The following is a 22,892-nucleotide window of genomic DNA, read 5'->3' as shown; positions in this document are numbered from 1 at the left end:
CAAATAATATACCTTTTTTCTCCAGTGGAGATCAAAATTCCATAATGGGATGCATGGGATGGACTCTGCCTTTTTTTTTTTTTTTTAAACAATATGGGCTACTTTCTTTTGCTAAATAGAGAAAAATTCTCATTTCTCTAGTTTCTGTGTCTAAAGTCTCCTCAAACTTCATGGAAACACTTCATGGTTTTCTAGGTGTTGTATAACATCGCTTTCATTCATGCGAAGAAAGGGGAATGGAAGAAAGCAGAGGAGCATTTGGCATTGGCCATGAGCATGAAGACAGAAGCTAGACACTCTAAAATTGACAAAGCTATGGAAGCTGTCTGGGTAAGGATCCCTCTCGGCAAGACTGTCAATGAATCTTCTTTCCTACCCTGGGAAAGGTGAAGGCCAAGTAATTTTGAAGGTGGTGACTTGAGCTCTTGGGCCAAGGAATTTGTCTAACCAGTTTGATTTCACAAGAAAAGTATTGAGTTTGAAAATGAAAGTGAATCCTCCATTTAAGAGGAAGGAACAAGTCCTGTGATTTTATTGGTATAGACAACTCCCTAGAGAGGAAACTCTTAAGTTAGTACTTGTACTACAACTTATACACTTAAGGAACTGCCCTGAGACATTAAGGGATTTGCTCTGGTTCACATAAGTCAGACTTAAATTTTGATCTTCTTGATTATGAGATCAACTATCACTAAAGAGTGAGGGGAGGGGGAGGAATCCATAGCACTTCACTGTTCTTTCCAGATTTTCAGAAGAAAATCTTGAGTTTTTGGAAAAGTAAATCTACCTCTGAATTTTGGGGCAAGTTATTTTCTGACTGCTTCTACAACAGTTAAAAAAAATTGTGGTTGCGAATAATAGAGAGATCAAATCTGGATGAGAAAATGAATAGGGTGAAGGAAAGTCTTGGAGCTCAAAGTAAGGCTACTTAGCCTGTTTTGAATAGGCATTATTAGGAATAATACCTATTTAGGTATTAGAATGTGGGGAGATGATAGAAATAACCCAGATTTGGCTTTATTGGGTTTAAAGATGGCATAAAAATTTTAATTTAATATATAAGGAATTGCCCTTAATAATTGCTCTTAGGGTAGCTTTAGGGATTATTAAGGAATGAAATCAATAAAAGTGTTGGGAGCAGGTCAGAAGGTCTCTAAGACTTGGTGGAAAGTTTAGTGTTACGTCTGGGCTCTGCTTCTGAATGACAGTGAGGAGAGTCTGGGGCCTTTCTGCATCCCTGAGTCACCCTGCAAAGAGAAGCTCAGCTTCCTGATCATGTAGACATCACATATGATTTCTGTCCCATAGAAACAGAAGCTGTTTGATCCAGTGGTGATTCCTGTGGGGAAACTGTTCAGACCTAACGAGAAGCAGGTGGCTCAGCTGGCCAAGAAGGATTACTTGGGAAAAGCTACGGTAAGTCAGGGCAAGGACTCTCCTATGGGTTTTCTGTAGTCACACAGAACAAGATAGAACAGACTCTGGAGGAAGTAGCCATTTTCCCTGTGGTCACTGTCCTGGGGTAGGGACTAAGGGATGGGATGGGAAGTGAGGACTCATAGGATCACAGGATCAGAATTTCAGAGCTAGTGGACCCTGGGCTCCTTTTAGTTATACCTCCCAGTCTGAGTTTGGGAGAGAATCAAATAAAGGACATTGAAAAGCCCAAGGAGGGCAACCAGAATGTGGACAGGTCTTAAGTCCATGATACATAAAGACCAGTTCAAGGGAATCAGAAGAGCTGTCTTCAGTCACTCTACCATGTGGGAGAGGGGGTAGACTTACACTGTTCAATCCTAGAGGGTAACACTAGAAATAAAATGTGCAAATTGTGAAGGAGCAAATTTAAGAGGAGAAAGTGAGGAAGGCTTTCCGAACATCTAGTGAACCCCCTGAGATTAAACTCTTGGGAGAATATGGACAAGAGTCACAAAGGATGGACAGGTATGGGTGAGTTGCTAGAACTCCCATTCTTGCAGTCATGGATTAAGTTGAGTAATTGAGTTTAAAAAAAAAACACAAAACTTTTTAGTAATAATTAGAATTATCCAAAAGTGGAATGGGCTATCTCATTAGGCAGTAGTTTCCCTATCATTCCGTATGTCTTCAAGCACAAGCTGGATGATTATTTATTGCATATATTGTGTAGGGATTATTTTAGTGTATTGGTTAGACTAGAAGGAACTGTGATCTTGCCAAGCCTATTATTCTCTAAAATTATGTAAAAATTAGTTACCCATGGCTATTTAATTAGCTAAAGGAAGAATAACCAGGGCTGTGGCTGAAGAATGACTATGAATGGTTTTCTGAAATTCCTTTAACAAATATTTTGATGCTTTCATCTTTCCAACCTTCGGGTTACAATACTCACTTAAATAGTAGTAATCAAAATTGAACACTAGAAACCAGCCCTTTTAGCTTTTTAAATTCCTTGAAATTTAACTATGGTGAGCCTTTGGCCAGAAAACTTGCATTACAAAACTGGATAGACCCAAGAATTTCTGACTTTGGCAGATTTGACTGAAATGTGGATTGCTCTGATTTAGCTCTGATCCCCCCTCCCTGCCTGTGCAACTTTTCTAGATACCATGAAAAAAGGAGAATTTGTTTTAACTACTGAAATATATATCTGTGTGGCCAGTGACCCAAATCCTTTTTGAGAAAGCTGAAAATCCAAGGGAGCCATAGTTGAAGATTAATTCAGAGTAAGGAAAAAGAAGGAAAAACAATGGGAAGTCAGGAAGAGTCTTCTCTGTTTCAGGTTGTAGCATCTGTGGTGGATCAAGACAGTTTCTCAGGATTTGCCCCCCTGCAACCCCAGGTGAGGTTCCCCTAAATTTTGTTCATTTGTATATGGTTGTCCAAAATGGATGATATTTCTTGGTTCAAGGCTCCAACAAGATGACATCTTGATGTTTTTAGTCACTCTCTGATCTTCATAATTTTTAAATCGTCACTTGGCAAAGAGATGATAGCATCTAAATTCTTAATCTAGAATCTTTCTGAAACCGGATTTACTACTCAAGAGAATCTTGGCTTTGCTTTTCTTTGTCATCTATTTCTTGCCTCCCCTAAAAGCCATTTCTTATTATCTATTCTCTCTAGAAAATTACCTGTTGAATAAAAAAGACTTTTCCTAAAAACCTCTTTTTCCTGATCTCTTCTTCCCTGCCAGAGAATGATTAAGGGAATCTATTGGACACTTTGGATGGATGAAGTTCTGGGATATTTGATCTCACTCATCTACAAAGCACAGATAATTTTTTTTATTTTTAAATTAAATTTTTTTCCTTGAACAAAAATTTACCTTTCTTCCCTCCTACTCTTCCTACCACACCACAGAACACAAAAGAAAAATTAAATCTTTATAATAAATGTAATCGAGAAAAACAAATTTAATTTCTTTGCTTTTAATTTCTTCCTGTGTAAAACAGGATTACTAAGAGCTGTGATAGCTACCTCTCAAGTTTGCTGTCAGGTTCAAAGATACAACTTAAAACAGAATGCAAATTTTAGATCAAACAAATCAACAGGTGCTTAATAAACACTAAATTTTTAAGTTGAAAGAGCTACAACTATTATTTTATAAAGCCAAATAAGAATCAAGGAGAAACTTTTAAGAGTAATGCCTCAGAGAAACATACTAGCAGAGGTAGAGAGTCATCAGGCAGTAGGGAAAATGTACCTGAAGCAGATAGTTTCATTCTGTTGAAGCAGGAATTGTCACACTTAGCCTGGAGAAGAAAAGACTTGGATGGTGAGTGAGGAATTTGGCTTTTTCAGTTTGGTTCCAGAAGGTAAAACCAGTAGCAATGGATGGAAATTGCAAATATTGCAATTTAGACTCATTCCTGACCATGAGAATGACCCCCAAAGTGGAATGAGCCTAGAAGGTTGGTGGGTTCTCCCTTAGATGTGCTCAAGTATCACTTTCTGAGTATGTTCCTTTCATGGGGATTCCTTTCATGTATTGTTGGACTACATAAGAGCCAAGTCTCTCCCAAGCCTCAAATTGTGACTGCTCTTTCCAAGAATTATTTTGAACACTTGGGAATGGCATAAGTTGATATTTTTAGAAGAAAACTACTGGGACTTGCCCAAAAAAGGAACAAAGGTTAACTAACGAAATAACATTTCTAGGGAATCATGCAGGTTTTTGACAAATGACTTATCTAAAAGTTGAACTTGGCTTCAAATTGGTTTCAGCCTGGGCTAAGCCTTTACTAAGAGAAGTTTGTGGGAGGTAATGCTTTCCAGTGTACATTGAGAGTGCTGTTCTCTTCCCTAGAGAATTTCCTGATAGTCAGAAATACATTCTGTGGATTCCTGAGACTGGAAAAACACTTGCATTATCATTACTAGTTTGCTCTCTCTTTTTCTCTCCCTCTCTCCTTTCCCTCTCTCTTTTTTAGTCTAACTTACAAGAGTTGTTGAGGGAAGCAATTTGTAAATTTGTAGTAATGAATTTGTATTAATTTAAATCATTTTGTTTCCTATTGTTTTTCCTTTCCTTTATTTATTATTATTCTTTTCTCTTCAACTCTCAATAGACAACTGAACCTCCCCCAAGACCCAAAACACCAGAAATCTTCAAGTAAGTACTATCAATAATACTTAAATCTAGAGAATAAGTCAGTTCAAAGTCTCAAAGCAGACTTTATACTGTACTGTTGGAGGGCAAAAAAAAAGCTAAGAGCAATATTAAAATCAACTGGAATTCTGTTGGAGTTCAGACAGAACTGTTTACAAAAATTCTTACACTTGGAATGGAAAGAAAGGAAACCTCAACTGGAGTATAATTACTGAGCATGCTCTAAATTTCAGTATCTTAGGGGTAAAGCCCCAGCTGCTCTACCCTAGTATGACTGGTCTTAGATTCAACATACTTGTGGAAAAACTGGACAGAATTGTGGAGAAGGGAGGTCTGTGTCTGTTAGGACATCTAGCACTAGCATCCAGTGGAAAGGACATTGGATGAAGACATTGTCAAAATTCATAGCTGAACATTGAGCAAAAATGATTGTCATCAACCACCAATCCTACTAGGTGAATGTTTTTAGTACCTATGAGAGGAGATGAGTACCTAGGAGAAGATCTCCTTGCAACCTTCCTCCACCCCAGGAGAGGTTTCCCCAGCAAGACAGAATGCCTGTGTCTACAGCAGGCCGGCACCCCTAGTTCTCTCCTCTCCTACAGGGCCTTTTATCCTGAAGTCCAAGATCCCTCCCTCAATTGCTTGTCCCAAGGACAAGAGGTTTTAGTTCTGTTTCTGGTCTCTCTTCAGGGCCCTGGAAGGGGAGGCACATCGGGTGCTGTTTGAGTTTACACCTGAGACGTCAGAGGAGCTTCAAGTCTTGCCGGGAAACATTGTCTTTGTCCTGAAGAAAGGGAATGATAACTGGGCCACGGTCATGTTCAATGGGAAGGTACACAGTGTGACAAGGGGCTGTGTTGTTGCATGGGCTCTCCTTGTCTGCTGCCCCACCTTGATCCCGGACAATCCAAAGGGCAATCTCCTGGATTTCCTTTTATTTTGTGGTATATGGCTGTATCGGCTCTGGTCTCTCCTCTCTTTCATGTTTGTATTGTTTTATTGTAGAAGGGACTTGTCCCCTGTAATTACCTGGAACCTGTTGAACTCCGGATCAATTCTCAACTTCAAAACCAGGTAAAACCACATTTGGGCTCAAAAGACTTAACTCTTGTCCCCTTCCATCCAAAAACAGCTGCATGGGAAGGGGAGAGGAGATAGGAATACGCATTGGACCTAATTAGACACTCAATAAAACAAAACTGGGGACATTGGAGGAATCTGTTGCTGACTTTGTCTTTAATCTTATTGATTCACACTCATAGTATAGAGTAAAATAGTACTTTTGTGCCCACATGAATTCTCACCAGAATGTGGCTTTGAATTAATAGTCTCAGAGATTTAGAACATGGCCTTTCCTAGATTTTCCTGTGATTGTGATGGTTTTTTTAGGACTTCAAGAATCTGTGATGAATTAGATGTTCTTTGTGAATTGTTGGACTAGAAAATTCACTATCTGATAGATGACTTGTAGAGGAACACCTTCATATCTGCCCAATAGGGTCATATAGTCCAGCTCTATGCTGGAAATCTTTCTATTTTTGTTGGATCTCCCAGGGATGGCATTGTATTAAAAGGATCCCAGGTCATCTACATGCCATGAGGTATCATCAGAGTAGGATGTTGGTGAAGGAAGTTTTGTGATTCTTACTTGGAAAAAATGAGTAGCTTATTTCCTTTCTCATTTGTCCTCTCTCCATTTAAGTCTTCCACAAAGCTGTCAAATTGATATTCCTAAATACATGTTGAACAAGAAACTCCAGTGCATTCCTATGATCTCTAGGAATGAAATCAAAACTTGTCTGGTAATTAAAACTCTTCACAATAAGGCTCTTGCTTACCTGTCTATGATTATTGTGCACGGCTCACCTTTATCCACTCCATGTTTCAGCCAAATTGGTCTATTTGCTCCCCATTCCCCAGCTCCAACATGTACATCAGCTCCCTGCCTTTGAAGTGGCTGTCCTCCATTCCTGGAAAGCTCCTCTTCTTTACCTCCGTTTCTGAGAACCTCCAGGCTGAGCATAAATGCATCTTCCTACATAAGCTCCTTTCTTATCCCCTATCCCATCAGTTACAGATGCACTATCTTCTCAAGTAATTGTAATTACTTCAATCCTCTTCAAAAATGAAGGACAGACAAAAATAAGAACTAAACCAATTTCCTACAGATATCTGTATCTGCATTGTTTCCATCCAATAGAATTTAAGATTTTTAAGGGAAGGTACTATTCCTTTTTGTCTGTTTCTCCAGGACCAGGGACAGTGCTTGTCACATAATAGGTGGTTAATACATGTTTGCTGTCTGAAAGATACTAGATAAGAAGAAAGACACAGAGGGAAGGGGAAGGAAGAAAGAGAAAGACAGGGAGAGAAGGAGGGAGGGAAAGAGACAGAGACAGACACAAAAAGAGACAGAGATGGGGGAAGGATAGAGGGAGAGAAATTTGACTCACAGTGTCATATTAGAAGTCCCTATGGAAAAAGTGTTATTTTCCCCATCCTCTGAGGCAAACCTCCTCTCTTCTTCTTCCCTGACTTCCCCTCTGGCTTTACTTGATCTCTCAGTGGTTCTTCAAGCCCGTCTGCCATAGAGTGCATTCTGATTTTTTTAGAGCATGCAATAAATCTGTTTTTTCTCAATTCAATTCAATAAGTACTTACTATATTGAAGGCATTTCTCAGAGGCTGGGGATAGAAAGACAAAACAAAAGACCACCTGAGTCCTTCAATACTCTGCCATCTCTCAGAATCAGTTGGTCTCTGAATACTAGATTATGTGAAAAAGCTTTGACAAATCGTGCACCCTCTGAGAATGTGTGGAAATGTCTCCTTTTGCAGAGGATTGGAGCTCTGCCCCTGAGCACTGTGGGTATAGCCCCCATGGTACAGGGGTGGAATAAGTTGCACATCAAATGTCTCCAGCTGCATTTGAAGGACGGGGAGCAATAGGGGTGCATTTGGTGGAGTTTCTGGTACTTGTTTTAGCTTCATTTACATTTTCCCCAGTTCAAACCTGCCCATCTCCATTCCAAATTTTTGTCCTCTTATTATTATTTCAACTATTCACTGAAATTACTTCTACTTGGTCTCATCTATTTTTATCACTTAGAATTCTATTATAGGGGGCAGCTAGGTGGCGCAGTGGATAGAGCACCAGCCCTGAATTCAGGAGGACCCGAGTTCAAATCTGGTCTCAGACACTTAACACTTCCTAGCTGTGTGACCCTGGGCAAACCACTTAACCCCAGCCTAAGGGGAAAAAAAAATTAAAAAAAATAAAAAGAATCCTATTACAGAACTGACTGACACTCACTTTCATGTCCAGGAGGAAACCTCTCCAAATTCTGACATCCCAGCACCACCCAATTCCAGAGCTCCTGTAAAGCCTCACACAGCCTCAGGTTAGTGACTTTCTTTGAAAATTCCTTTCTGGGGCAGCTAGGTAGGGCAGTGGATAGAGCACCATTCCTGAAGTCAGGAGGACCCCAAGTGCCTCAGAAAAAAAAGGAAGAAGATTCCTTTCTATCCAAGAACTGAAGTCACCAGCAGCCAATAATTACACATCCTCTCTGCACGACTTTGAGTCAATCCGTACATCCAAAATACTCTCTTATCTGGGAGGAGGTGATCCCAGGTGATGTTTACAATACTCTATGAATATGCAGAACCAGCATCTTCTTCTCTTGGACAAAGTAGTTTCCCACAAACCCCAAATCATTTGATGGCAAGTGACAAAGAATTCTAGCAAATACTTGCTTAATTTCCCTGAGTATTAGGAAGTTACAACCCTGCATTAATAGAGAATATTGGTTTTGGAGTTGGAGAAACATGGCATCAAAATGTGATGTTGGGTAGGTTACCTCTGAGCTTTTATGAAAATAAGATGGTTGGACTAGTCATTTAGTCAAGTACAGACTAAAAAATGACTAGTGAAATCAATTTCAAATAGCAGTCTTTGATTTTATATAATTCCATGAATTCCAAAGCCACTCTGATGTTAAATATCAGTTACTGGTTAAGTTCTTTGACAGCAGAGGCTAGGTCTATTTGTATACTGAGTGTGAAATCCTTGCATTTTAGGGATGTCAAAGGGCTTTAATGCTTTCTGTGGGAAACTTGAGGAGCAAACAGAATTTTTGAACTCTGAAGGGCTGGAAGAGTCCCTTAATACTTATCAATATGATTCTATATTCCTGGACAGAAGAATAGATTTGTATTACTTTGAAAAAAAACTTTAACAAAATAAAGCAAAAAAGAAAGAGAGACAGAAAGAAAGAAAGAAAGAGAGACAGAAAGAAAGGAAATAAAGAAAGAAAGAAAGAAAGAAAGAAAGAAAGAAAGAAAGAAAGAAAGAAAGAAAGAAAGAAAGAAAGAAAGAAAGAGAGAGAGAAAGAAAGAGAGAGAGAGAAAAAGAAAGAAAGAGAGAAAGAAAGAAGGAGAGAAAGAAAGAAGGAGAGAAAGAAAGAAAGAAAGAAAGAAAGAAGAGAAAGAAAGAAAGAGAGAGAAAGAAGGAGAGAAAGAAAGAAAGAGAGAAAGAAAGAAAGAGAGAGAGAAAGAAAGAGAGAGAGAAAGAAAGAAGGAGAGAAAGAAAGGAAGGAAGGAAGGAAGGAAGGAAGAAAGGAAGGGAGGGAGGGAGGAAGGGAGGGAGGAAAGGAGGGAGGAAAGAAGGAAGGAAAGGAGGGAGGAAAGAAGAAAGGAAGAAAGGGAGGGAGGAAAGAAGGAAGGAAGAAAGGGAGGGAGGAAAGAAGGAAGGAAGAAAGGGAGGGAGGAAAGAAGGAAGGAAGGGAGGAAAGAAAGAGAGGAAAGAAGGAAGGGAGGGAGAAAGAAAGGAAGAAACAAAGGAAGAGAGGAAGGAAGAGTCTATTTTACAGACTAGAATATGGTCACACAAGAACCCTGACCCTGTGATTTCAAATCCAAAGTTCTTTCAACACCACTGTGCTAGCTAGCTAGATCCTAAATTCTTTGGACTAAGTCAGGAAGAGATTGGAAGTAGGGCAGCTGTTGTCTGGGGAAGAAAAAGTCACCTAATTCAACTCTCTCATTTTTTATAAATGAGGAAACAGATGACTTATGGGAAGTTAGCAGAATAACAGGGAATTGAGCCCATTTTATTTAACTCTCAATTTAGTGTTTATGCTGAAGCATGTCTTGTGGTGGCTTAAACTTCAAAAACAATTGTCTTCTACATTTACCATTGATGGTAAAATAGAGAGGAAGTATTTTATTAGAAATAGACTGCAGCCTTTCTGAACAAATAGCCAGTGCTCACTGAAGGCCCCATTGTGCATGGGATAGGTGCTAGCCAGGTACAATTCACTTACTTGAGTTTTCTTATTTCTTTCCCTACTGCATTTAGGCATGAAGCAACCAGAAGAGCAGATGGTAAAGTTTTTCTTTCTGGTTTCATCTGGGAGGAGAACAAACCTGTTTGTTTGCCATAGGAATCAGTGAGGGGAAGAAGCCAGTCCTAGGCTCCTAGAATATTAGAGCTGGAAAGGAGCTTAGTCTACCTTTTTTACCTTTTAGTCTTCTCCAATCATTTGTCAGATGAGGGAAGTAGAGTCAGAAGTAAAATGTTTTTCTTAAGGTCAAATAATGACAGTGTCAGACATAGAATTAGAACTCAGCTTCTTGGTCCCCACTCAGTATTCCTTGCATCACACCAACCAAATCAAGTCTCTGGATTAGGGGTTTTCCCAGCCCTTTGCAAACACATTTCCCAAAGAAATAGGTTTTGGATTCTTGCATGGTCAATAAACATTTACTAAGGAAACACTGACGATGTACCTGATTCTATCAGAGAGAATTTCTACATGAGATAGGAGATGGGAGATGAGTGCTAAGTTCCAAAGCCACAATTCCAAGACATCTGATATTAAAACCTAGAGCTCCTGAGGGCATTGCCAAGAGATCTGCCTCTGGTAAAACCTCGTTTTGACCTTCTCACAGGATCTAAAGCTCAGTGTCCCCACGTTGTACACCCTCAAAGTGCACTACAAGTACACGGTGGCCATGGAGGTTCATCCTGGGCTTCCCTACAGGGAGATCTTGGACCTGGTGTGCAAGAAACTGGAGCTGCTCCCCAAGCACACCAAGCTGAGGTGCGTCCCTGTGAGGGAATGGAGGGAGATAGTGGCAGAGCAACCTGGCTGATGACCAGGGGTAGAGATGCCCATTTCTGGCGCCGTCATGTCCTCTCACTTTACTTCTGACTCCTTAACAGCTATCGGCCTGGGGACGACAAGGACCTTGTCACTCTTTCAGAGGAAAACATGAAAACTGCATGGAGTGATGCAAAGAATTATTGCCTGACTCTCTGGTGTGAACACACAGTGGTATGTAGATCATCATTCTATTTACTCATCCTTTTCCAGTGTTGATGTGATCCTGTAACTCATGTGTTTGGAAACCCTACCTGCCCTATAACCGGATTCTAGCTTATTTTCTTTGTGGATGATGACAAGAACCAGATCCCTGAAAGAGATTTTTTTTAAAGAAGATTCTACAATCTTTAACCCATTTCCTTTCAATTAAAGCCAACTTGCTATTTCAACTAGATGAATCAAGCACAGCCATTTTGAGGTTCTTCCATGGGACAATTTCCTTTCTGATGACATCCTTATGATACTGGAGAGAACTGACATCTCCAGCTCAAGCACAATTGTGAGAAACCCCCCCAGGACTGATAACGCCTGATATGGAGTTATATTGGCCTACTACCTATCCATTGATACCCACAACTCTTCTTAGCCCCACTAATGTTGGTGTGAACCTGTGACTCATATGTTTGGACACCTTACCTGTCTCACAACTAGGTCCTAGCTCACAATGCTATCCATGAGTTTGGAAAATTGGCCTGATAAAATAAATATTATTATTTGGATCCAGTTTCCTTCCCTAGCTGAATGTAAATGGCACAAGCAAGGTCCCAGGAATAAGCAAACCCCTCTCTTCTAAAATTGAGGAGACTTTTACTTAGGCTTTTTCATTCCCTGTCTTTTGACTGCAAAGTCCCAGTTATAATAAAAGAATAGAGACTCTCTGATTCCCAGTTTCTTCATCTGTAAAGTGAGGATATAATAATGGCAACTACTTCACAATTCAAATGAGACCAGGCATGTGAAGCATTTTATAAACTTAAAATATTTCATAAATGTAAGTAATTATCTGTGATTTCATTGGTCAATACTCCCTCCATCGGTAGATTACAGCCCATCCACACCTTCTCATTCTACATTACATGCTCACATCTTATCTATGAATCCTTCAGGACTAGAAACAGTCCGACAGTCAGGACAAAGTCAAACATTTTTAGCCCTACAGGTGTTTCTAATGTTTATTTACTACCTGTCACTTTGACCATTTATCACATACAAATGATATTTTGTGAAATGGTGACAGGAACTAAATTATTTTCAATAACTTTTTAAAAACAATTCCTGCTCTTAAGTCACTTCCCTTCAATTATAACCAATTTGCCATTTTGATTAGAGGTACTGAGTATTACAACTAGTTCTATGGTCAGTATTCTTTCCCGTGAGGTACAACAAGCTGGGGTAAATGGAACCTTTGGTCTTGCAGGGTGACCAAGGCTTTCCAGAAACCACAGAGGAAGAAGAAACATTGAATGGCAATATCCAAGAGACAGAATCTCAACAGAGAGAAGGAAAACAAGTGTTAGCACTCTTCAATTATGAGTCTTCCCAACCAGAAGACCTGGAATTTCTGGCCGGAGATGTGATTATGGTATTGTCAAAAGGTAAGCTGGCTTTGTGTGCCCAATGGCTTGATTGAAAGTTCTTCTTCCATGATTAATTATATAATTTACTGCTCATATTAGACCCCTAACCAAGTGCCCAAACAGTACAGGACAGATCGTCTGCAAGCTTCCAGTTATGTAAACTGCTATGAGTCTGAAGCCCTTATCAGTCGATAAAAGCTTAGGAAATTTTGGGACAGACAAAAGTTTAAAAAAAGAGCAGGAACGGTGATTTAAAATGAACATACAGAGCCAAGGCTGAAGCTACTTAGCCTCAGTTTCCCCATCTGTAAAATGGAGACAATAATGTCTGTAGTACCTACCTCAAGGGTGGTTGTAAGGCAGAAAGACATGTGTCACTTGGTAATCTCAGAGGGACTTTATCTAAAAATAAGACCTCTTGGGAGAAAAGGCTGATGGACTAAAAGGTCTGGCAGTATTTTTGCTCTTCATAGTAGGCAATTCCTATCTAAGGACCAACTTAGCTAAACTCAGAGGCTCATCACAAGCAAGGTTGACTTCTGGTGATAAATTTTTGTGACTTATACTTATGGAGAATGGACCCATACGGGTGAAATAATGGAGCTAGGGGCAGTGTCAGCAAGTAGCAAAGACACCAAAACTGGACTCAGGAGGCCAAAGTTCAAATTTTGTCTGCTGTTTATTGGTTATGTGAATGAGCAAAAAGAATCCCTCTGAAATTTTCTTGTTTTTATTTCCTGTAAAGTGGGAATGCTGCTCAGATTTCCTGTATTGAAAGGCTATTGTGGGGGAAATAGTTTACACATCTTAATATATTATATAAATGTGTTTGTGGGCTGTAATCTTCAAGTTACTGGGTCTGTGAAAGCCGACTGCATGAGGCGCCTCTGGTCCTGAGACTGCCACCATGATCCATCCCCGTTCAAAGCCCCTCTTGCTTGCTTGAACCTTTGAGGAAGTCCGCAAAGTCCCCTCCAGGCCACAATATGGCTTCAGAAGAGGAGGATTTTAGTACTATGTAAATAAACACTACTTAGATCAGACAGCTCCAAGTGAAGTAACTGCTGGAAAATTGTGTCTAACGAAAGAGAGTTGGAGATCATCTCAAAGATCCTGTTTACCATTTTTTAATCCTTAGATTGATTCTCCTTCTCTCTTATGTGCACATCCCAAAATCTTCAAATAAGAGTTAAAGGTTGAGGAATAGGGGAAAGGGGTGAAAAGAAATGCTAGAAATTAGCTCATACTACAATGATCTGCATTTTCAATCAATAAGATATAAAATAGTCTGCAGAGAAAACATTAGATCAGGGTTCTTAACCTTTTGTCTGTCTTGGCCACTTTGGCAGTTCTGGTGAAACCTGAACCCATTCTCTGAATCATGTTTTTAAGTACAATAACTAGAATTGTAAGGGAACCCGATTATATAGAAAGTCATTAATTAAAAGGAACAAGTGCCCTATTCCTGTTTACTTCTTTATTTTTCCCTCTTAATCTCAATACTTTTATCTGGGTAGTTTCTCAAAATTAAAATTAGAACTCTACACAGAAGCATAAAGTTCATTTTTAAGTTGGTGTTTCACAGAGCTAAGCTTTAATAAACATAAACTGACTAGTTAATTTAAACTTTATTCGACATTAAAACATATTGGTCAGGAAATATGTTGTCAGAAAAGATGTGTCTGATCGGTATCAAGGGCAAAGGATAGCAGGCAGACATCCTGAGTGTTATGCCAGTATCCTTGGAATATTAAGACCTCCAGGCCATTGGGTGACTCCATTCTGAAGGATTTACGGGAAGGTATGGTCAAGAATTAAACAGGGTAATGGGGATGGACTCAGCCCTTAGAACTCCGGGAAGCAGTAGCCACACTGAAAGATTATAATTGATAGAAATGTCGAAGTTGCTAAAGTTCTTTTTATATACACAAAAGACCATTGAACAATGCAAGGTTGTGAAGTTATATTTCTTGGAGCAACTAGCACAGCTTGTGAGGTTTTAGGGGTCTGTAACTCTATTTTCATTAATTTTGGGAATGAGTGGGGAAACTCCTACTAAATTATGCAGATCAATGATTTATGGGAGGGCAGAGAACACTAAAAGATTATTATTAATAGTTGGCATTTATATCATATTAGAAGATTTGCAAAGCACATGTATTATCTCATTTCATCCTCACACCAGCCTTTTGCAGTAGGTGTTATTGTCCTATTACAGATAAGGAAAAACTGGGACAGAAGTGAAAGTAGGTTAGTGACCTGCTAGAAGTCAGAAATACTGCCTGAGGCAGGATTTGAACTTGGGTATTTGTGCCACCAAATCCTGGTCTTTAACCCCACTCTGCTTGGGACTGTGGCTGGTTCTCTGTCCAGTGTCTTTATCGTGTACAGAGAAGATTGTTAAATGTATAAATCCAAACAAAAAGTCAGTAACTTTGAATAAAACATCTTGAATGTTGCTCCTGAGGAAAAATCGTCTTAAATTGATACTTTTGTGGAAAGGCTGACAGAGCTAAAGGCTTCCATTTCTCCATTTCTAATTTTCCTTTTTCTTTTTTTGGGGGGAGGGCATGTCCTCATTAAGTAATTTATTAATTTATTTAATGACCCAGCAGCATGTGATGCTCTTTGAGATGCTCATGATGCACTGAAACTTGTCCACTAAGACTTTTATCTTAATGAAGCAAGCTTAAGAGGGAGGTAGAAAACGGACAGGTTTTCTCAAGGCAACTGAATAAATTTAGCTGGGGGAACATTTAGGAGAGGAAAGTTTTTTTTGTATGATATAAAGCAATTGGGCTTATTCTGTTGAGCTTAAAGGCAGAACTAGGAATAATGGGGAGAAACTGCAAAAGAACCATTTTAGGCTCCTCAGAGTTAAGAGCTATCTACAAATGGATTGGTTCACCTTGAAAGATCATGGGGTTTTCCCCTTGTTGGAGGTCTTAAAGCAAAAGCTGTATCAGCATTTGTTGAGCATGTTATAAATGGGGAGTCTTTTTATGTATGTGTAGACTGGTCTAGGTGACTTCAAGGATCCCTGGCTTATTTTAAAATACTGGACTTCTGGGATGTGAAAAATGAAGAGAGGACTAGAAAGTAATAATAAAGAGAAAGAGTGGATACTGTACATAAACACAGCCCCAGAGAGACAAGATGGTGGGGAAGGCATCTGGGGACACTTCTTGGAGCCGTGTTAGTGTGATGAGGTGGATCAAGATCACTTAGCTGCTTCCTTGTTTTAGTTGGCAATGGTGGGTATAAATTGTCCAACCAGCTGCTTCATGCATGAAGGTAGAAATGGCAGGAACTGCTGTCAAGGAAGTTCCTGTATTGCACAGTGAAACTTTGGTAGAAAATCACTAAGAATTCAACAGTGAGAAGTCCATCCCTTTGGTACATGGCATATATTTTCAGTTTTTATGTATATTCATCAGTTCTGTTGATACCTTATCTTCCTCCAAAAATATTTTTATATGGGATGCCTTCTGGGAGGATGAGGAAAAGGGAAAAATACTGGTGATAGAAAAATGTATAGCCATACATTTGTTTTCTGCATGAGGCAGATCTGAAAAACCTACATTGATTTAATGAGCACCAAAAGAATACTTATTAGGGGATCCTACAGCCTACATTCCAAAGATAGCATTATAATGAAAGATAACTGTTAGTATTGATTTTTAAAGGGGGCATTTCTTACCTAACTAAACCAAAAAGTTTTTTGGCATCTGACTGCAATAAAATGTAATTTTTCTAATATAAACATGACGAGTAATCTGAACTCTTCTTCACTGAATTATTCTTCAATGTTGGTTAAGAACCCATGTTTTCTCTTTAAAAAGTAATGTCCTGAACTCCTAAATTTAAATCTTTAAAGCTAGGAACACCTTACTAGTCAAATACTGTCACACAGGCTTTTAACAATACACATAAAAAATTGTTGCTTAGTTCATAAAGGACTTCAGAGAATACCTAGCCCAACAGCCTTATTTATAGCTGAAAAAACAGACTCACAGATAAGGGGAGTTTGTCTAAGGCTATCTACAAGGTAGTTGAACCTATTTTCAATCCTATTTACATTATTTTTCATCTTATCCCATATTAATAATTTTGTGGTATCTTGAATTCTGTTCTCATGGGCTATTTCCTATACTATTCTCACATCTGGGCCACCTTTGTATTGCTATAAGGCAAGACATACCTCAGACCAAAACACATGTAAAAAACTTGAATGTGGCAATTGCCCCACTCCGTTTCTATTCAATGATGTGTTTTTCCACCTTTTCCCCCTAGTGAATGATGAATGGCTGGAAGGAGAATGCAACGGGAAAGTGGGCATTTTCCCAAAAGCTTTTGTTGAAGAATGTGCAGCTACAGGCCCAGAAGGCCAGGCTGTAAAAGCCTAGGCAAGGAAGCTGGAAAAGGAGTTCTGAGCATTTCCAAGACATGTGATAATCATTGTCCAGAGGCATGATGCCAGTTGGACAATGTTAACCTGTTTTCCTTGTCAAGTTTTATCTGTTGTTTTTCTCCTTCATTAAAAATCCTGTTACTTAAGCACTTGGGAACCTGGATAACGAGTGGAGTTTCCAGGGAACAAGGGATTTGATCTGATCAAAAAACACGGAGTCCTTGTTTCACATCAATCGCTAGCATCTCTTAGTCCACGAGTTAGTATCAAGCCAGGTTCCTGAAGGTTCAAATATATGGAAGGCTCTATTAGCCAAGCAGTAAAAAGAAAGCAGTTCTCAGGAAGCCAGAGTAATCAAGGTTAAAATCCTTATATTAAAATGTACAAAGCACCTTCTTTTTCAGAACCACTTTGAGAAGTAGCTTGTACAAGCATGAGATAAGGAATTGAACATTTGTGATTTCACAGGTAATCCTAGGTGAGGAAAATCTTATTAGTGCAAGTTGGCACCCCCTCTGCCATCTAAGAGTCTTAGAGGTCACCACACCATGAAGATTAAGTAACCACCTCAGGTTCACAAAACCAGCATATTTCTAGTGTAAGTCTTGAAATAATCCCGGTCTTCCAATTCTACAGACTCTCTCAATAGACTTTTCCAGGGGATGCAAGTGTCTCTAAAGGGATAATACACTTGTGCCTAGTCTCACAGCTGGCAAAAATACTGGGGAGGGGCAGGGCTGGGGGAGAGGAGAGGGGTTTTCAGTCCACACCTCGAGTCATATTTCACACTCTTCCATGTAACCACAATGCTTCTCTATTACCCCCATTTTAGTGATGAGCAAAAGAAGACTAAGAGAGGCTAAGTGACTGATGTCCCAACTCTTAAGACACATCCATAGCTCCTTCCAGCAGTCACTCTTTCTGCCTTACCCACAAAGCTTTTTTTTAGTTTCCTTGGTTTTGTCAAGCAAGTCAAAATGTTCATCTTTTAAATGTTATTTGTTTTCTCTCGCTGATGAGTTCATTCAAATCTGTTAAGCTCATCCAATGGAAAATTTTTCATGTTTAATTATCAATGAACTACAATGGTAAAACATTGGTTTCCTCACAGTTTTAAAATAAACGAAGTGAAGCGCTATAAATTGGAGCAGAAGGCCTGTGCCTACTGATCTATTTTCATTTATTTCTTCTCACTGAGGTCTGAAGCTTTCATCAACTTTTTTCTGAGTTACAAAGGTGTTTGTGCAAAGCGGCACCCAAGAAGCAAATTCAGAATTAAATTAACAGTGCCAAAAAGGGTGACATTTTGCCTTTGGATGCATGTTATTGTGACTCAATCATTAGGCCAGGAAAAAAAAAGGGTAATTCTGGTTCAAACTACATGTAGTCTTAGCTTGAAAAGTGAGATTTTAACTGTAAGAACAACTCAAAGCTTCTACATTAACACTGTGCCATAGATCTTATTTAGGGAAATAGAGAGGCATATTTCCGTTAAAAAAAATAAAAACAAAAAAGGTAATTTTTTAAATTGGGAAAGACTTGAGACATAGTTTCAATCCCTTCTTAAAAAAACAAAGTGAGTCCTATAAGGGTTAGGTATGTTGACCTAATAAATCAGCCACATAAGTCTCCCCTTTTAAAGCATGGACATAGGTCTAATTTGTGGAATCCTGACTTTTACTTAAGTCATCCCTCACTTAGCAAAGGGAATTAGTTGAAAAACCAGTCTTTTGCGCATCCACTAGGCTCCTTGTAAAGCTTTAGTTAAAGCAGGTCCAACATTTGTGTACATTCAGGCTGTGACCCTTTTTGTTTTCCCCCAGAAAAACCACCTCATGGTATTTTATTTTGCTCTTTTTAAAGTCCATGTTAATGTATATACTTAGAAATGTTGGCTTTAAATATACTTAATTTCTAAGGTAGAAAAAATGCAATCTACACACAGGTCTGGTTGGAGAGAACATGGTTTAATTAAAGGCAAAGCTGATTTTCAGCAGCTGCATGTCTTGCACAGACAGACAAAAACACAAAAGAAAGCTTACTACACAAACCAGTTTCTGCTGGGGGTCCCCTCCCCTTCTCATTACTCCACAATGAGCATGGTAGGGTGGAGAACCCCCACCCCAAGAACCAGAAAACATTCCGAACACCAGATTCTCATGCAGAAATGGGACTGTGGCTAGGACTCAGGGCACTGGTGGGAGTGAGATGGTGAACCTGGTTAGCTTGTCTAGGGTGCAAGAGTCAGTGACATTTCAAACACTGGAATGTTGCAGCTGCCTGGATGCACAGCTCAAACACACAAACTGGGATAAGGTGGGCAGGGGGAAGAGAAAAGGAAGAGGCAGAGAGAGGGAAGGGCTGGAGAGAAGCACGGAGGGTTTCATACTGCCACTGGGGTAGGGGCTTTTACCCTTTTGGAGACCTTTCAAAAATAAAAACAAAACACCATGTCAAACTCAGAGAGTGCTAATGCTGCAAGTGCCAGGGGAATCCAACCGTTCCCAGGGATGAGCGCTGTGCACTCCGCCCCTTTGCCCAGGCCCGCGTGATGCCCGGGCTCCTGGCTGTGCTCTGCTCTGCAGCTATGTCCCAGCTCTGAGGTCCTGAATTACCTCATACCTACACGAGTGTGAGTGTGCAAGCACACAGACACCCTCACACACTGAAAAAAGGAAAGGAAAAAAAAAAAAAAAACAAAACCCAGAAAAAAAAAATCTTATCACCAGCACAGCAATTGGACATTTAGATTGTTTCCATAATTTTCCCATAAAATATTACTTTTCCAGGAAATGACTGACAGAATTGTTGTCCTTTTTTTTTTCCTACACGAGAAAATTTCCAGTCTTCTTTCCCCCGAATAAATATCAAATAAAAAGTTTATTTCCCATTCTTTGCGCCTTTTCCAAAATGGACTACGTTGTTCTTTTCTGTGCACCCAAGATGCATGTGTCCATGGTGCCTTGAATTTCACTCTGGAGCTGAAGGGTTGGGGAATGGCGCTGTGCAGGGGCCTGGGCAGCTGGGCCTGTGCCCCGTGGTCGGCTGTGCATATGCTGCTGCTTCCTGCCTATCTGGACCGTCTTCTGGGGTGGGCCCCCAACTGCTGGACCCCATGCTGCTTCTTGGTGAGATGTTGTACATTAGGAATAAAAACTACTAGCATCCAGCATAGGGTAAAGGGAAAAATTCGGGGGGTGGGAGGAAGGGTAGGTGAATAGGATGGGGAAACAAAAACAAAACGGGAAAAAAAAAAACCACACTGAAAGCTTCTACTACCTATTAAAATGGGTCAGGCCATGAATGGACAGACTAGCCTGGCTTCGGTGAGATTGCTTGCTATGCTACTGTAAAATGTACAGGAATCAAAAACGTTAATTTAAAACCCTACAGCAGTCACCTGCTTGCCCAGCACAGCCCCAGTACACACACTGTGTCCCCGATTGAAGTTCGGAGTACCAACAGAGTGAAGGGCATTTCCTGCTGGATCCTCCAGGCCACGAAAGGGCCAGCCAGAGCTTTCTGAGTGAAAGGTGAGGTCATGTACTCTCCTTCTGGAAACACTTCTGGCTGAGGAGACACGTTCCCCCATCCTGTCACCACCTACCTCGGACACGAGTAGTGAACGAGGTTTTCATTGCTACACACTGACTACAAGCACATCTGTGTATGGAAGAATTCAGTGTGATCTTTTACTACTGAGAGTAATAATAATAAAGATGTTTAGGAATAATTTTAACTACATTCTCAGTCAGCAAAGCAATCATTAATGGATTCCTATTTTATTCCCCAAAGAGGAAAAAAGGATTGAGAAGTTCCCATTGGCTTCTCCCATCTGCCTTTCGTTCTCAGCTTTCCCTTCCCATGTGGCTGGGGACATGCACGATGGAGAAGGTGAGAGGCGGTGATATCAGGTAACCGAGTGAGACAAACAGCAGTTCCTCTCTCCCTCCCGGTGGGCCCCAGGGGGACGGGAGAGTTCCTGATGTTTTTTGTTGTTGCACTGCGAACATTTCGTGCACACTCAGCGGGCTGGTGGAACACTTACACCCTCTCCACAGCGAGAAACAGAAAAGAGGGCTGCCACCCGCAGGTTCCTGTGTGGGCCAGTCCTGCAAACCCAACATGCCACGGTTCATGGAGCCTTGGTTCACCAGGGTCACCACCTTGGCCTCAGTGCGGCGGGTTCAGGGTGCCTTGTCCACGCTGCTGCTTCTGCTTCTGCTGCATCAACAGCTGCTCCAGGGCAGAAGGTCCAGGGTGCATCATGGAACTGGACCAGATAGACTGAAAAGCACAGACCTCATTAGCAGAGCAGAAAACCCCAAAGGCTCAGGATCATCGTGATTTACAATGACCAGGGAAAGGACCACCTGACAGCCCCATCCAGCAGCAAAAGTGATCTCTGGAAGTGCTGGTCCAAAGACAAAACCCCCGCAGGAGCCTCAGAATTGCCGTTGGATAACATTAGGAGGATTTTAGACAAAATGTTTCCCCCTTAAGCTTGGGATGAGAGGAAAACATTTACTGTCTCTCGCCTTGCCACTAATGACATTTCCCAAAAGGAAACTTTCCCATTCAAGAGACTCATGAACCATCGCCAGTTCCCCCAACGTTTCTATACATGTGCTTTACATCAACTCCCCTCCAGTATCTGTCTGTAAAAAAATCCACCAGATCAATTTGCATTCCTGAAATTTACTCACTTTTAAGCTTTCCATAAGAACAGCGGAAGAATCCTCCATAGAAGGGCCATGGCCTGTCCAGGTACCACTCGGAGTGCTGGCCTGGTGCCAGCTTGTCTCAGAGGACGATGATGTTGCTGGAAGATAATCAAAGCCAAATCCACCCATAGCTAGAGTGAAAAAAGAATTGATTTCAAGAGTTTTTACTTTTTGCCAGAAGGTAAGGAAGATCATAATCGTGGTTCTTTAGTTATGTCATTAGCAATGAAAATCAGTTCTAACCTGGTTTATCTGTTTTCCAACGATCTGCAATCCTCCTATCCCTATTATCTGGAGTCCCGATGGGTCCAAAATTGGAGAATGGAACAGAATTATGGTTGTGTGTTGGAGGAGAACTTGGCAGACTACTTGGGTTAGAAGAGTGAGGAGACTGGCTGGCTGGTGTTGAATGATCTATTAAAAAATAAAGGAAACTACAGAATTTAAGTATTTCACAAATATAACAGGACCTAAATTTTCCCACATATTTGAGCACTTAAATCATTGCATAAATACCCACAGGTCTTGGGGAATAAGGAGAGGGGCAGGTTAAACCCTATTACTTCATTTCAAAAGCAAGGAAATGATCAGATGCAACTGGTCCCTATCTCAAGGACATCCTAGAGGTATTATACTCGTCTCTTCCACTCTTTGGGTAGAACAACTTTCACTTAGAAACCTCCAGAATACATCCTACCTAAATAACTTGATTCTGACCTGAAGAGGTAGTCTAGGAAAACATCAAACAAGCTTGTCTTACCAGAAATCTATAGATAAGATTGAAATGTCATATGTAGATATAATACAAACATCAATACACACACACACACACAAACACACACACACACACACTATATGAATATAATAGAAATGTTAGATGAGGATAGATTTGTTATTTCCTTAGTTGTAAGAGCAATTCTTTATGTAAAGACTCAGTATTCACAACCACAAAAGAGGAGTGACAGCTGAAATGCCCTATTATTCAAATTGTGTACAAATAACTCAAAATATGAGTAATTTCTCTTTAACTACATGTCTAGCCAACCATTCCCTTGACTATCAGGCAAGATAGGACCAGGGACTCAAAACTAACTCTCCTGACTTTATACATTTTAGGGATTTAACAAATTCTTGGCTAGTCCTGAGAAGTCAAGACTTCTTGGTCTCTCTCTTTTGTTCAATTGTTTTGTGAGTCCATTTGGGATTTTCTTAGTAAAGATCCTGGAATGGTTGGTCATTTCCTTTTCCAGCTCATTTCATAGATGAAAAAACTAAGGCCAACAGAATTAAATGAAATGTCTTGGGTCCAGATTTGAACTTGGGTCTCCATGACTCCAGGCCTGGAGCTCTAACCACTGAACCAGTTAGGCCCAGCTCCAAGCTAACTTTCTATCTGAGCTCTTTCCCAATTTCCTTCCC

General features: G+C 40.2%; 2 protein-coding genes across 5 annotated transcripts in view; one reads left to right on the top strand and one right to left on the bottom strand.

Moving 5' to 3' along the window:
- The window catches only part of NCF2 (neutrophil cytosolic factor 2), a 38,670-nt gene extending 20,779 nt beyond the window's left edge, over positions 1 to 17,891 (top strand). Inside the window, exons 4-15 of the mRNA XM_074308561.1 lie at positions 196 to 330; positions 1,309 to 1,416; positions 2,762 to 2,821; positions 4,551 to 4,594; positions 5,285 to 5,426; positions 5,600 to 5,668; positions 7,920 to 7,995; positions 9,954 to 9,979; positions 10,547 to 10,698; positions 10,821 to 10,932; positions 12,179 to 12,356; positions 16,632 to 17,891. Coding sequence (XP_074164662.1) covers positions 196 to 330; positions 1,309 to 1,416; positions 2,762 to 2,821; positions 4,551 to 4,594; positions 5,285 to 5,426; positions 5,600 to 5,668; positions 7,920 to 7,995; positions 9,954 to 9,979; positions 10,547 to 10,698; positions 10,821 to 10,932; positions 12,179 to 12,356; positions 16,632 to 16,744 — 1,215 coding nt within the window. The 3' untranslated portion in view covers positions 16,745 to 17,891. The remainder of the gene's footprint in view (positions 1 to 195; positions 331 to 1,308; positions 1,417 to 2,761; positions 2,822 to 4,550; positions 4,595 to 5,284; positions 5,427 to 5,599; positions 5,669 to 7,919; positions 7,996 to 9,953; positions 9,980 to 10,546; positions 10,699 to 10,820; positions 10,933 to 12,178; positions 12,357 to 16,631) is intronic.
- An 806-nt stretch (positions 17,892 to 18,697) lies between these two features.
- SMG7 (SMG7 nonsense mediated mRNA decay factor) overlaps positions 18,698 to 22,892 on the bottom strand; it is a 91,904-nt gene continuing 87,709 nt past the window's right edge. For 3 of the 4 annotated variants that reach the window (XM_074308556.1, XM_074308559.1, XM_074308557.1), the window contains exons 20-22: positions 21,717 to 21,887; positions 21,456 to 21,604; positions 18,698 to 21,036 (exon numbers count right to left, since the gene is read on the bottom strand). In XM_074308556.1, the coding sequence (XP_074164657.1) occupies positions 20,923 to 21,036; positions 21,456 to 21,604; positions 21,717 to 21,887 (434 nt within the window). In that variant the 3' untranslated portion in view covers positions 18,698 to 20,922. The remainder of the gene's footprint in view (positions 21,037 to 21,455; positions 21,605 to 21,716; positions 21,888 to 22,892) is intronic. The other variant, XM_074308560.1, reaches the window with a different exon arrangement.

The sequence above is a fragment of the Sminthopsis crassicaudata genome, chromosome 4, assembly GCF_048593235.1.
Source record: "Sminthopsis crassicaudata isolate SCR6 chromosome 4, ASM4859323v1, whole genome shotgun sequence".
Classification (NCBI taxonomy): domain Eukaryota; kingdom Metazoa; phylum Chordata; class Mammalia; order Dasyuromorphia; family Dasyuridae; genus Sminthopsis; species Sminthopsis crassicaudata.
Note: the sequence above shows the minus strand (reverse complement) of the source record. Positions and strands in the feature narration are given on the sequence as shown.